This window comes from Equus przewalskii, chromosome 9 (genome assembly GCF_037783145.1).
Source record: "Equus przewalskii isolate Varuska chromosome 9, EquPr2, whole genome shotgun sequence".
Taxonomy (NCBI): Eukaryota; Metazoa; Chordata; class Mammalia; order Perissodactyla; family Equidae; genus Equus; species Equus przewalskii.
This window is the reverse complement of record NC_091839.1, coordinates 11,865,656-11,880,265: the sequence shown is the minus strand read 5'-3', so window position 1 is coordinate 11,880,265 and position 14,610 is coordinate 11,865,656. Positions and strand designations below refer to the sequence as shown.

Here is a 14,610-nt window from a genome sequence, read left to right as displayed (position 1 = left end):
CACACATGCTAGGCCCTGCCACGGGCCAGATCAGGGGCCAGAAACGAACTTTTATTGCAAAACAGGGACCTTCAAGCCACAGGCACGTCAGACCTGGCCTCTTCCCTGACACGGGAAGTTGGAAGCTGGCCCCCACCTTGGTCGTCTAGCCCCTTTTACCGGGTCGAATCGGGACTCTGACGCAGAGTAGGGGCGGTGGGTCAGTGTGTGTGTTGGCGGGGAGCAGAGGAGGCTTCCGACATGGTTACATAAGCAGGAGTGGGAGGGTGCACCTCTGTTCTGAGGGTCCTCCTGTGTCTAAGTTTACTAGGCTCCCAGGCTTGTGCACACTGGGGGTGTGCTCCTATTTGGGAGAATTTGGGGATCAGGGTGCTTGGAAAGGATGGTCCTTGAGAGCGGAAGGTGCAGAGGAGGCTGGGGCCGCGCCTCCACGGGAGTGGTGTGTCTCCGTAGGAAGATAGTCGGGAGCCTGGACAGTGTCATGTGTGGGCTGGCTGTGTGGTTCAGTGGTTGGGGGCATGTGGATGGTGATGGTCATGTGCCTGGATAGTGGCGCGGTCACAGGACAGAGGGCATGCTGGGGCTGAGGACAGGGATGGTCTGCGTGGTGACGTGACCCAGGAGGGGGCATGTGCTTCTCTGCACCAGGCTCCCAAAGATGGTGGCACTGGTAAGTCTGAGGAGTGAAGAGGGCATGTGGGCTGTGAACAGGAGGCTGTTTCGGTAGCTTATGAAGGTGGCAGCCGAACTCCATGTGTGGGTTGCGAGTCCAGGGGAGCGAGTCGTGTGTGAGTTGGGTTATCTGGACATGTGGTTGTGATTCCAGACAGACTAAATTTATGCCCGTAAGAAGCTTGTGTGGCCAAGTTGCCTCATGGCCCTCATGGCTGTGTATGGGTGTGTGATTGTCTCAACAGCTGCGTGGGCGGATGCCTGTGGTCCTGTGGACAGTGTAGGCTGAATATCTGCGTGACCGACTCTAGAAAACAGCTATCGGTGGGTGCATTTGGCTGCTTGCGGTGTAGACTTGTGGCTCTCGAGAAACAGCCATGTCCATGCCCACCGCAGAGGCCACCACCTGTCAAGGGTCCCTCCTTCATCTGGTCCACATAGTGGAGTGGGGTGGAGGTCAGTGGGGCCGGACTCGCAGCTGGAAGGCCGGGGGAATGTTGAAAACACCACTGATAGCTGGCTGAAGGTTCAGGGCACCCAGCGGGCTTGCGCTCTCCAGGGAGAAGGCCTGCAGGATGGCGGTGGCCAGGAGGAAGATCTCTGCTCGTGCCAGGCCCTCCCCAAGGCAGACACGCTTACCTGGAAGGAAGAGGCAGATGGAGCCGGGTCAGCCCGCCTCACACCCAGGCCCGGGGAGGACTGGAGGGTGGGAGGGGACAGGCCCAGCAAATACCTAAGGAGTAGGGCAGGAAGGCCTCTTGCTTCTTGAACCTTCCGTCCGCATCTAGGAACCGGCCTGGGTTGAACTCCTCTGGCTGCTTGAAGATCTCAGGGTCATGGAGGACAGAGCCAAGGAGGGGGAAGACCTCAGTGCCCTGAAGAGAAATCATAATAAAACTACAAATATCCCTCACCACCCAGGCCTTCGGTTCCCGAGAGCAGAGCACAAGAGTCTGGGGTGTCAGTGACACCAGTTCACAAAACATAGTGGCATCAACATGGATTAAGCATATTACAGGTCAGGCACTTTATTAAGCATCTTATATATATTATCCCATATGTAATAGGTACATGTACCACACATGCACACATGAACTCACCAAATCTTTTTAACAAGCCTGGGAAGCAGTTACTGATATGATCCCCATTTTAAAGATGGGAAAATTGAGACCCAGAGAACTTAAATAAGTTGCCTGAGGTAACATTTGGACACAGCAGAGCTTGTTCTTTTTTTTTTTTTTTTTTTTTTTTGGTGAGGAAGATTGGCCCTGACCTAACATCTGTGCCAATCTTCCTCTATTTTATACGTGGGATGCCGCCACAGCATGGCTTGATGAGTGGTATGTAGGTCTGTGCCTGGGATCCCGTGAATCCTGGGTTGCCGAAGCAGAGCGCGGGAACTTAACCACTAGGCCACTGGGCTGGCCCCAGAGCTTGTTATTTTTATGCTTTGCTTTTAAACTTTGGGAGTATGTTGTGATTCAGCTGTGGCTGCCCTAAGTCCCTGGCTCAGAGTCTAGCTTTTTGCCACTCTGGTCTTTGGAGGGGGGTGAAGGCAAGGGTGAGCGGGAGAGGGCTGTCTATGGAGGCTCCCCCGATCACGTTCAGGGGAAGTGGCAGCCCCTTCAGCTGAGATCAGAGTTACCCTGTTCCCAGGACTGTGGTGCAGGGGGAAGGAAGGTGGGGAGCGTGAGGAGACGGAGAGGGACTGACTTTGTTAGGGACTCTGGCTGTCGGGGGTCTGCGCTGGGAAGGTGACGGGGCTCCAGGAAAAGACAGGGTCGTGTTACTGCTGTTAGAATAAGAGAAAGGCAGGCAGCAGTGGTTACAGTGCAGGGTCTGGGTGCAAATCCTGCCTTTACCACTTGCAGGCTGGGTGATTTTGGCAAGTCTTCTAACCTTTCCAGGCCTCAGTTTCCTCATCTGTAAAATGGGCATGACAACAGCGAAGGTCGCTCTGAAGATTAAATAGGGCAATATCCACATAAAGCATTTAGACTACTACCTCACCCAGAGCAGGTCCTGTCACGGATGCCTGTTATTGTCATTATCAGTAATTGTCTGAGTTGCAGCAGTCACGGCATTAGCAATAGTTGCTGCTGCCGTGTACGTAGGACCCCCAACCCCTGCACCAGGACCTGGGTTGGTGTTTTACAAGCATTATCTCATAGATTCCTTGCAATCTTGAGTTGATACTATTATTGTTCCCAGTTTAGAAGGGGAGTGAATTGCCCAAAGTCCCAGCTAGAAAACAGCAGGGCTGGATTCTAACTGCTATGGGTTTTTTAAAGATTTTATTTTTCCTTCTTCTCCCCAAAGCCCCCTGGTACATAGTTGTATATTTTTAGTTGTGGGTCCTTTTAGTTGTGGCATGTGGGACGCTGCCTCAGCATGGCTTGATGAGGGGTGCCATGTCCGCGCCCAGGATCCGAAAAGGCGAAACCCTGGGCGGCCAAAGCGGAGCACAAGAACTCAATCACCCGGCCACAGGCCGGCCCCTAACTGCCATGGGTTTGATTCTACAGTGAAGCTCAAGGAGGGAGCTGCTTGTGGTCAGGTGGCTCCTGTTTCCCGGGAGACATCGCCCCCTGGTGGTGCTGGCTGTGAGTTGCTCTTGTATGAAGGGGCAGGAACTGAGGGAGAGAAGGGAGGGGGAGGGAGAGGGAGAGACTGGATGTGTTTGCAGCAGGGGCTGAGGGGGAGGGCCTCTGTCAGACCTCACTTTTCAAATTGCTACCCTGCTTGTCACCTCATCTAATTGTCCCAAGCACCTTGGGAGGAGGTAGAATTTGGATATCCATTGGACAGATGGAGAAACTGAGGCCCAGAGACAGAGCCAGAGGGCAAGAGAACTATATACAGAAAGAAAGAGAGAGAGGGACACAGAGAGAGCAAGAGAGGGAGATGAGAGAGAGAAAGAAGATGTGAGAACAAAAGAGAGGGAGATGAGAGAGAGAAAGAAGATGTGAGAACAAAAGAGAGGGAGATGAGAGAGAGAAAGAAGATGTGAGAACAAAAGAGAGGGAGATGAGAGGGAGAAAGAAGATGTGAGAACAAAAGAGAGGGAGATGTCAGCAAGAGAAGAGAGAGGAAGAGACAGAGACCAAGATCCAGAGAAGGTCAGAGGAATACACAGGGAGCACCGGACTGAGGCCTGAGGCAGAGACAACTGCGTGGGCGTGGCTGACTTGCACACTTACCTGGGGCAGGGTGTACCCTCGGAAGCAGGTGGTCCTTGTGAGGGCTCGGGGCATTCCCATGGGCACCAGTGCCAGCAGCCGCTGTGCCTCATGCAGAACCGCGTCCGTGTATGGGAGGCGGGCTCGGTCTCCCAGACCTGGCGCCCGGCCGTCTCCCAGCTCCCGTGTCAGCTCCTCCCGCACGCGTTCTGCACCCAGGAAGAGGAGGGCTGGAGGTCAGCGGTGGGGTGGGGCCCTGTGATCCTCCCTTTGGAAGCCCCATGTTCTTGACCTGCTGTGATTAGAGGTGAGGCTGGCAGGCTGGGAGGGAGTCCCCCAGACCTCACTAAGCCCAGGTCCCACACATCCTGTGTGCTGGGCATTACATCTGTTTTTTTTTTTTTTTTTTTTGAGGAAGATTAGCTCTGAGCTAACATCTGCCACCAATCCTCCTCTTTTTTGCTGAGGAAGACTGGCCCTCAGCTAACATCCATGTCCTCTACTTTATACGTGGGATGCCTGCCACAGCATGGCTTGCCAAGAGGTGCCATGTCCACACCCGGGATCCAAACCAGTGAACCCTGGGCCGCTGAAGCAGAATGTGGGAACTTAACCACTGCACCACCGGGCTGGCCCCTATATCTCTCTTAATTCCCACAGCAATCCTGTGAGGTAGGGACCATTATCTATCTCCATTTCCCAGATGAGGAAACTGAGGCCCAGAGAGCTGAAGACACAGCTGTCTCCATTCCACCGAGGCCACCAGACCCCAGGTCCCATCCTCCCAGTCAGCCCTCCTCACTGGCCCACAGCATTTACGGCAGCTGCCTGACCCGGAAATGCTGGAGCTCCTCAGGGCTCACTCCCAGCCCTGCCTCTCACCCCACCCTCCCTCACCATTGCCGCCTGTTCCTGCCTGTGCTCTCACGACTCCAGTTCATCTTTCAGCTCCAGTCCTGACCCCGGTGTCTCGTGGCCTCCTGGAGGCCTCCCCACAGGTGGCTCCAGGCCCCTCACACTCAAATTGTCCCCAACTGACCTCAGCATCTCCCCTGAAATAACTTCTCATCTCTTCTGTCCCCATCTCAGAGTGGCCCCCAGTCCCCTGGCCTATCCCTGGATGCCTTCCTCCCCCGTCATTCTCTACCACCTGCCTACTTGACCCTCTCTTCCCTCTCCACAGCCCGGCCCGGCCCTGTCTTCTCCCACCCAGGTCCCTTCCCTGTCCTCTTCTATGGGCTCCTGGCATCCTCTCTCACACCTTATAATCTACCTCTTCATGGCAGCCCAAAGGATTTTTCTAAGATGCTAATTTGACCCTGCTCTCCCCTGTTCAATACCCCTCCATGGCTCCTCATTACTCGGGATCAGGTGCACAGTGTACCCCTAAGGGAACAAGGCCCTGAGACATCACCTGCCTCCTTTCTCACTACGTGTCATGCTGCAACTGGCAGTCCTTCCAACTTCTTCTCATTCCTCAGACACCTCAAATGCTGGGCTCATTTTTGCCTCCAGGCTCTGGCTCACGCTGTCCACTCTCCTGAACATCCTTCCCTCTGAAGCCCTCACTTCTGTTCCCAGAGCCTGGTTGGTGGAAAAGGCTCCTACCTTGGACCTCAGGGTATTTCAGCAGGAGCAGGAGGGTGTAGCGGACTGTTGTGCTCACTGTCATCGTCCCGGCGAACAGCAGATAAGTGACCGTCATCAGCATGTTCTCGTCAGTGAATTCCGTGTTCGGGTCCTGTTCCTCCTGCGAGAAACCAGGTGGAGGGGCTCAGAGAACACAGGCTGCGGGGAGCAGAGGCCCAGCACAGCCGGGCTTGGGGTGCAGCACAGCAAGTCTGTCAGTGAGTTTAAATAAATGTTTGGGGAAGTTGGGAAGTGCGCGCTGGATATTAATTCTCTCTGGTTGAAATGTTTTTAAAAATGAAAGAGAATGGTCACTATTAAAAAACCCCACAAAATAGCAAGTGGTGAGGATGTGGAGAAATTGGAACCCTTGTCACCGTTGGTGGGAATGTAAAATGGTACAGCTGCTATGGAAAATGGTATGGCGATTCCTCAAAAAATTAAAATAGAATTACCACATAATCCAGCAATTCCACCTCTGGGCATAAACCCAGAAGAATGGAAGGGTCTCAAAGAGATATTTGGACATCCACATTCATAGCAGCATTATTCACAATAGCAAAAAGGTGGAAGCAAACCCAGGGTCCAGTGATGGATAAATGGATAAGTAAACTATGGTATATACAGACAACAGAATGTTATTCAGCCTTAAAATGGGAGGAAACCCTGTTGCATGCTACAACATGAATGAACCTTGAGGACATTATGCTAAGTAAAATAAGTCAGTCATAAAAAGACAAATAGCGTATGATTCCACTTATAGGAGGTACCTAGCGTAGTCAAATTTATAGAGACAGAAAGTAGAATGGTGATTACCAGGGACGGAGGATGGGGGGTTGTTGGTTCAATGGGTATAGAATTTCAGCTTTGCAAGTTGAAAAGAGTTCTAGAGACTGGTTGCCCAACAACGTGAATATAATTAACACCTACTGAACTGTACACTTAAAAATGGTTAAGATGCTAAATTTTATGCTGTATTTTACTACAATTAAAACTTTTAATTTTAAAAAATGAAAAAGAAATGAGGCTACAAGGTTAAGAAAAAATATCTCTCTCTCCATGAACAGGGTGACTGCATTTATTCAAAGAACGGGGCCCTGAATTTCTCCCATAATTTCCAAAGTTTGTACAATTCAAAACTAGCTATTTCCACAGGAGTCACCTTAACTCTAATTTTCTCATAGAATAATAAACTGTTCTCACGTTAATTAGGTTAATTAAATTAATCACGTTAATATAAATGTTAGTCAAGTAGAATTTATTAGTATAATTTGCTATTGCAAGATTTCACGAGTAAATGATTGTAATTTGCAGGAAATGTCCTGTGTGGGTGGGGGATGCAAGGGGTGGGGTGAAGTGATGGTGGGGATTGCTGGTGGCAGGTCACTGAGCATGGAGCCTGAACAAGGGGCCAAGGTTGGAGGGAGGAGAGAAGAGAGATGCAAGAGACGCAGACACACACGAGGAGGTGGGTGGGGAGAGACAGAGAGAATACGCTATGCACATACACCTAGAGACATATCCACAGAAAGACATGGAGCGGGGGGGAGAGAGAGAGAGAGAGCGCCCTGACAGAGATGCCCAGCTACACCAGGGTAGGGGCCGGCCAGGCCATCAGCTCTGTTCAGGATTCCCTCCTCCCCTCCAACCATACCCTTGCCCCACCTGTTTCATCTTCAGCAGGAAGGCATCCACAACATCGACTGCGGGGCCTGAGGAGTCCAGGTTCCCCCGGTGCCGCTGCACCTGCTGGGCAGCGAAGGTAGCCAGGGTGCTCAAGTGTCTGAGGAGCTGTTTGTGGGGGCCTGGCAGGGGCTGCAGGAGCCGGGAGAACATCTCGTAGGTCTGTGGGGAGAAGGGCAGCTGTTCTCATGGGGGCCTGGCCACAGGTGGGCAGGAACCTTGGGGAAGGTGCCAGAGAAGCGTCCCACTTACTTACTTGGCCCCATGGGGAGCTGATTGCCAGCAGGGTGCTGCCAGCCGCCTGGACCAAGGCCTGGAACTCCTTATCCTCGTAGGGGAAACGGAGGCCGAAGGTGAGGGAGCAGACAATGTTGGAGGTGGCCTGCGCCAGCAGCAGGGAGGGGTCAAATGCCCGTCCTAGGGGGGCAGGGGGCAGGGAGGAGGGTTGTGATGGAAACAGGCAGAGGGAAGCTGAATTGGAGGTGGAGTGGACCCACAGAGATAGAGTGGCAGCTAGACAGGACCAGAAAGAGACAAGCAGAGAGAGAGACAGACAGACAGAGAGATAGGGGAAGAAAGACAGGCAGAGAGGGATAGACTGGGAAAGATAGAGAGCCAGACAGAGAAAGACAAAAGACAGAGACAGACTTACAGGAGAGAAAAACAGAAGTGGAGAAAGAGACAGAAAGAGTGATGTGAAATACCAGGGACAAAGAGACATAAGGAGGAGGAGGAGCTACACGTGGAGGTGAATGGAGCCCCCAGCCCAGCCCCAGAGTCCAAGACTTCCACTCCCGCTCAGTCCTGGGGCCAGGAGGGGAGACTCCCAGGCACAGTGGGAAGGTCCTCCCCATACTCAGGCAGGACTCCGGGGATCCTGGGCTGACCCGCCCTGCTGACCTTCTGTCTTCTGGAGCGCCTCCACTAGACACTGGGTCTCTGCCTGGATCAGCTCCTCGCCTTCTCGCTTCCCCATGCCCAGGTCCCGCAGAGTGAGCATGGTGAATCTCCTCAGCTGCCTCCACCGCTCCCCACTGGAGAAGAAGACCCCTGTGCAGAAGGTAGACTCAAGGAGGGACCAGACCCTCTCCCCATTCCCCAGGGTCACCCCCTTCCTCCCAGTGAGGTGCCCTAAGGGGAAAACTTTGGGCCCTGACCTGAGTCCATACCAGCCTAGCCCAGGGATGAGGACTCAGGAGGTGCTCAATAAACGCCTAACCTTGGGTCAGAGGGTGACACTGTCCTGCGAAATTGGTAACTGGGATTATCCAGGCTCCTCCTGTTCTGTGATTAACCAGGGTGAGTGAAGCTTTCTTCCTTCCTTCTAACTGTCCATCTTGTTATTCCTCTTTTCACCCACCCATCCTTTTATCTTTTTCACCTTTCTCCTCCCTTCCATCCATCCAACCACCCCAACATTTATGGAGTACTACTGGATCCCATCCTTCTATCCATCCATCCCAACATTTAGGGAGTAATATTGGGTCTCATCCATCCATCCATCCATTCCAACACTTATGGAATACTATTAGGTCCCATCCATCCATTCCTATACTTATGTAGTACTATGGGTTCCATTCATCCATCCATCCATTCCAACACTTATCGAATACCATTGGGTCCCATGCCCCATGTCGTTTGGAGGCTGAACAGGTAGGAAGGAGGATAGAACTGCACTGTTTTCCTCCTTTATCCAAGAGACCTGCTCTGGACAGACCCTTCCCTGCTCTGAGCTCAATGTTCTACCTGTAGAATGCAGGCCCATGGTGTTCCCCTGGATGCCCCCTCCTGGGTGTTCCCTGCCCACCCACCCCTCCACTGTGTCCCAACCTGGCCTCAGCATCTCTCCTCCTTCCTGTCTCAGCCCATCATCTCCTGCCGCCTGGCTAGAGCCCTGGATTCCGCTCCCAACCACCCCACAGCCTGAGCCCTGGTCCAGCCCAGTCCCCTCCATGGGCTACCACACAGTAACCAGAGGATCCTTCTAATTCTGACTATATTCTTTCCCTGCTTAAAATCTACTGCTCTCAGGAAAACCCAAAGCCCAAAACTGGCATGACTCAGGCCCTGCGTGACCAGGCTCCGCCGACTTCTCCAGCTTTATTACTCATCCCAGTACCATTGCACTGAGCTTCTCTCACTTCCTCAAAGGTGTCATGAGCCCCCCTCTGGGCCTTTGTCTCTGCTGTTCCCTCTGCCTGGATCATGAACCTCTCCATCCTCGATGAACCAACTCCACTCATCCTTCAGGTCTCAGCTCAAATGTCACCTCCTCTGAGAAGCCTTTCGATTCCTCCCATTCTTTCTCCACTCCCACCAGCCCCCAGGCCAGCACAGGCCCCCTGAGTCCTGCTCTCAACCCTGTAGCTCTCATTTTAGAATTCCATTCTCTCCCTCTATTGTCTTATTGCAAGCCCATCTCTCCCACAGTAAGACAGGACACCATACCTGTCTTGGTCACCTCCATGTCCCCAGAACTCAGTACAGGGCCAGGCATAATGAAAACCTGTCAGTCGAATGAATGAATGCTTCTTTCATCTCCACGCTTTTGTACCTGCTGGTCTCTCTGCCTGGAACACCATTCTCACTCATCCTTTGAGTCTCAGCTCAGACATCCTGTCGTTCAGGAAGTTTTCTTGGACATCCCTCACCAATCAGGCTGGGTCAGGTGCCTCCTCCCATTCCTGCAGTTCCGGCGCTTCCCCTATCCTAGTCCTGATCCTTCTGCCTGTGCCTCCCCCATCCCAGGCCTGATCTCTCTGGACTGTCACTGTCCAGTGACAGGTCTGTCACCTCCTAGCCTACGTGCTCTGGGGGAACAGGACTGAGGCTGTTTAGTCCCTGCTGTGGTCCCAGCAGTGCCCAGCACCGCCTTCCTGCTTTCAGTCTCAGCACAGAGGACAGTTTTTAGATTTTGTGTCTGCCCATCAATTTCCAGGGCTTTGAAAGCTCTCCCCCTTCCTCCCAGCCTTCAGGGCTCCGCCTGGAGCAGTGATAACACTGCTACAACCTGGTAACTAATGAGTGCTTGCCTTGTGCAAGGCCCAGTCCTCGTTCAAGCCTCAGTATAACCCTATGTAATAGGCACTGTTATCATCCCACTTTGGACCCAGAGACACTAAGCCATGAATGAAGGTCATACACCAGTAAGTGGTGGCAAGCTCTGAATGAAGGAGCCGCCTGCCTCCTGCTCTGCTCATGACTCACCATGGCCATCAAAGGTCTGGTCCAGTGTCGCCAACATCCCCCGCCCACTGAACTCCTCGGCTTGATCTCCCAGGGCCTCCCGCACAGCCTCGTGCCCAACCAGGACCACCACGCGCCGCCAGGGTCCCAGGTACACGGTGAACACTGGTCCATACTGCTTACTCAGCTGGGGAAAGGGAGGGAGAAGGGGGCAGGTGCTGTGGGCAGGCTGCCGCTCTTCCAGTCTAGGTGTCTCTATCACGGTCCCTCTCACTGAATGAGCCACCTGCTCCCTCTATGAAGAGCCCCCTCCCCACGCCAAACGGAAATAGCCCCTTGGGAGGCTCAGTTCTCTTTCTGCGCCAGGCTCCCAGGCCCCATCCCCATGGAGTCCCCTCCCCCAACATACTCTTTAGTCCCCATCCTCTTATCTCCTGCAGATCTCTAACTTCTAACCTTGGGACAACCCAGAACCCACCCCCCCCTCCCCAAACTCAGACATATGGCAGCAAAAACGGGCAGCTGCAGCTTTGGTTTCTCTTAATTCCTCAAGCCATCCCTCCTCCCAAAACTAGCCACCCTTTTCAATCTCTGCTAAACCCTCAAATTCTGGGGCAGATACTGCTGAGCACCTGCCCATCTGTCCCTACGACCCCTGCCCCGCTCGCCACCATGTCCTGGAAGTCCCCCAGACTCCTTCTGAAGGAGTCTGAACCTCTGGCCTCTCCCACTGCCCCCACCCTGCAAAGGTTGGGACTGCCTCAGCCTTCTTTCTTGCTGTCCTTCTCTTCTCTGAACTTCCAGCTCTCTCCTGGCTGAGCTCCATCTGCTTGATTCTCTGCAGACAGATTCCTGGAACCCTCCAGCCTCTGCCTCCACTTCCCCCCCAGGGGCCCCTTCCCTTTTTCTTCTCTGCTTCCTCCTCAGGATAGCTCCCCTCAACCTCCCAGCTACCTCTCCCCCTGGGACAAGCTCACCACCATCACACCAGCAGCTCCCCTTCTGTTTGAGGACTCTGGTCTTACTCAGCTTTGGTCCCCTGCTCCCACCACCTTCCCAGGATTCTGTGGGCCCCTCTGCCCAGGACATCTGCTACTGGATCCCACTTCCCTGCTCTCACATCCTCTCCAGGATTCTGTGGGCAGAGGTCTCTGCCCCTCCTAGCCCTGCCCCCCTGCATCCTCTCTCCCGAGGCACCCCTCTCCTTCTCAGCCCTGGTTCCCTGCTCCTGCCCCACCCGAGGACACCCGTAGTCCCTTTGCACTGGAACCCTGCGCCTGCCTCCTCTAGGATAACAGAAGGCCTCTCTGCCCTGGCACTCTGGTTCCTCTCCCTGGGGACCCCCGCCCCCCGGCCACGGCGTTCTCCTGGCGCCTCACCCGCAAGAGCCCCAAGTACAGCGCCCCGGGCCGGAGCTGCAGGAGGTTCCCCAGCAGTGGCAGCGGCGCGGGCCCGGGGGGCAGGTGGCCTCGCGTCCAGGTCCGGGGCAGCACCAGCGTCAGCACCAGGAGCAGCAGCAGCACCAGCAGCAGCGTCCAGGTGCCGCCCGCCTCCATCTCGGCAGGTTGGCTCCCTCTCCTTGCTCCCAGACGCTCCACGCGGCTGGGCCGGTTGGGGGCGGGAGCCGGTGGCTCCCTCCTTAAGGAAATCTGGCGGAGGGGGCGGGGCAGCTAGCCCCTCCCCCTGCCTATAAGCAGCATTCGCTCCCCGCCGCCGGATTTCTTTCTGCCAGACCACCGCCGCCACCTGGTGTCGAGGCCGCGCTCTCGAACGGATGTCTCCCAGGTCACCCAGGTTCTGAGGGCGGAGACAGCGCCTTGGGCTCCAGGTAGGGCGTGGGCAAACAGGAGCAACCTGGAAGCCAGAGACTTTGGCCGCCTCGGGAGGCCACACCCTGTGCCTGGCGGTGACTACCCCGCCTCCCTCCTCATCGTAATCGTGGTGTGCGTTCACGTGCGCGTACGTGTGTGTTGTCTTTGAGCCAAGTTCCTCCAGCATCTTACATCTTCCCCGCGAACTAGCAGAAAGGTCTTGACCTTGAGCAATAATCTGGTCAGAGAGGTAAATGAGTTGGCCCTAGGCCACCCAGCCAGCCAGCGGCAGAGCTGGGATTTGAACTCAAGCCAGTCTGAATGATTGACTGAATCATTCATTCACTTAGCAGTATAGTATAGTGGTTAGGAACATGTCTGAAGCCAGAGTTCACAGTCTAGCTTCTCTATGCCTCTCTGTTAACTCGTTTCTAAAACGGGGATAGTTTTCAGGATTAAATAGGTACAATGTGGACACAACTTAAACAGGAACAGGTGCATATAGAACAAGTGTTAAATAAATGTTAGCTAATATTCTTTCACTAGTAGCTGTTCTTCAGGTCTAACTATAAGCTAGACTTTGTTCTGGACCTGGGGATGCAGCTATGAGTAACAGAGAAGGGTGCTGCCCTCCTGAAGCTCATATCCACATGCCAACGAAATCATAAATTAAGATAATTTCAGGTAGTGCAAAGGCCTGCCAGGGGAATGAGCTTGTTGAGGAAGAAGGTTGGAAGGTCAGGTCCGTGCTGTTTGGTTCAAAGCTGTATCCCCGGCGTCTAGAGCAGTGCCTGGCACATGGTAGGTGCTCAATAAATATTTGTTGCGCCAAAGATTGAATGTAGGAGATGGGGTCTTCGAGGTCAACAGGGACCAGTCTTGCAGGGCCATGGAAAAAACTTTGCATTTCATTTCTAGTGCGAAGGGTTTCCAGCACGGCAGTTGCTTGGTTTGCTTTGCCTTTTCATTTAACATTTTCTTCCGAAAACTTTCAAACCTACAGTAGACACCTGTATATTCACCACCATAGATTCCACCAGTAACATTTTACTATCCTTAGTTTGTTACATATCTATTCCTCTTGCCCCATCAACTCATCTAACTTTTTTGGATGTGTTTCAAAGACAGTTGCAGACACCAGTATACTTCAATCCTAAACACCTCAGCATGCAGTGCATTTGGTAGAGTTCAATATTTGCATACAGGCATTCATCCTCCCCCCTCCTGCCGCCAGGGTAAATTGACATACAATGAAATGCACAAATCTTAAGTGTATTTTAGATGAATTTCAACAAATGCATACATCTGTGTGACCCAAACTCCTATCAGCACACAGGGAGTCACCATCATCCCAGAAACCTCTCTCAAGCCCCTTCTCAATCCCACCTGGCCCCCACACTGTGCTGATCACCCCCCTTCTGGAGATTAGACTTCTCTGTGTTTAAAGAGACCTTTCTGTCTTCCCTGTGGTGAAGAGATTATGGGGAGCAGAGGAAGAAAAAGCAGGGAACTTAGTGCAGGGTCCAGGCAATGAGGACGCAGGGCTGGGTGGGTGGCAGTGGGGAGAGAAAGAAATGGATACATTTGGGATGTATTGGGAGGTAGAGCGCGAGAACGTGCTGACAATTTGTGATTGAAGGCAAAGGTAGGAATCCAGGTTAATTCTGTCAAATAAAAGCAGATGTCTTAGCTAAGGAAGGATTTTATTCGAAAAGACTATTGCAATAGAGGGAAAGAGACTATTACAAAGACAGAGGACCACATCAGAATCTGATCATCCAGAAGGGCAAAATTTTTTCCCCTACTGCTAGGCTTTTTGTCCTGGGCAGATGGAAAGATGGCGGTGCCTTTTACAGAGGTGAGGAGGGGGATAAGAGAAGGTATGGGAACCAACTGGGGTTGGGAAGCTGGCAGAGCAGGTTTTGCAGGAGGGAGAGGAATGGGGAATTCTCTTTTGTCCCCAAGAAGTTTGAGATGGCTGTTAGCTGTCGCAGGAGAAGAGCTGAGTGGGCAGACAAGTAAGAGGTTGGATTTGGGATCTCCTGGAACCCTCCCGAATAAAGAAAGGAGGAACTAAGAGTTGGCACCTACTTCATGGTAGCAAAGTGTAGCCCAGCGTCCCTGCCTCTCCAACCCCTATTTCAGGGTGCACCCTTCGGATGTCAGATGCTGGAATCGAGACCAGAGGAGACTGCAGGAAGCATTCTGCTCATGTTTTGAGGGACAGGGCTCTGGCCTAGAATACAAATTAGAAGATTGCATGGGCGGGCCCAGTGGCACAGCGGTTAAGTTTGCACGTTCCGCTTCTCGGCAGCCCAGGGTTTGAGGGTTTGGATCCCGGGTGTGGACATGGCACCGCTTGGCAAACGCCATGCTGTGGTAGGTGTCCCACGTATAAAGGAGAGGAAGATGGGCATGGATGTTAGCTCAGGGCCAGTCTTCCTCAGCAA

The 14,610-nt window shown here is 53.3% G+C and overlaps 1 protein-coding gene across 3 annotated transcripts; it reads right to left on the bottom strand.

Moving 5' to 3' along the window:
* Positions 1-9: 9 nt before the first annotated feature.
* CYP2S1 (cytochrome P450 family 2 subfamily S member 1) lies at positions 10-12,254 on the bottom strand. Of its 3 annotated transcripts, none has more exons than XM_070632782.1 (9): positions 11,729-12,254; positions 10,371-10,536; positions 8,064-8,213; positions 7,420-7,580; positions 7,146-7,325; positions 5,460-5,601; positions 3,873-4,060; positions 1,406-1,547; positions 10-1,311 (listed from the first exon to the last, which is right to left on the bottom strand). In XM_070632782.1, exons 1-9 carry the CDS (start codon positions 11,903-11,905, stop codon positions 1,130-1,132), a joined length of 1,488 nt encoding a protein of 495 aa, XP_070488883.1. In that variant the 5' UTR covers positions 11,906-12,254; the 3' UTR covers positions 10-1,129. The 3 variants fall into 3 exon arrangements, with proteins under 3 accessions (XP_070488883.1, XP_070488884.1, XP_070488886.1); XM_070632783.1 differs by lacking the exon at positions 11,729-12,254 and adding an exon at positions 11,327-11,453; XM_070632785.1 differs by lacking the exons at positions 10,371-10,536; positions 11,729-12,254 and adding an exon at positions 9,612-9,759.
* Positions 12,255-14,610: the final 2,356 nt, after the last annotated feature.

Bases quoted from the DNA above. Each gene is read 5' to 3' on its own strand.
- CYP2S1 (XM_070632782.1), bottom strand. From the start codon at position 11,905: ATGGAGGCGGGCGGCACCTGGACGCTGCTGCTGGTGCTGCTGCTGCTC. The intron at 5,602-7,145 runs GTGGGGCAAGGG...GGTTTCTCGCAG, and splicing joins TCCTGCTGAAGATGAAACAG to GAGGAACAGGACCCGAACAC. The intron at 4,061-5,459 runs GTAGGAGCCTTT...TCCTGGGTGCAG, and splicing joins GAAATACCCTGAGGTCCAAG to AACGCGTGCGGGAGGAGCTG.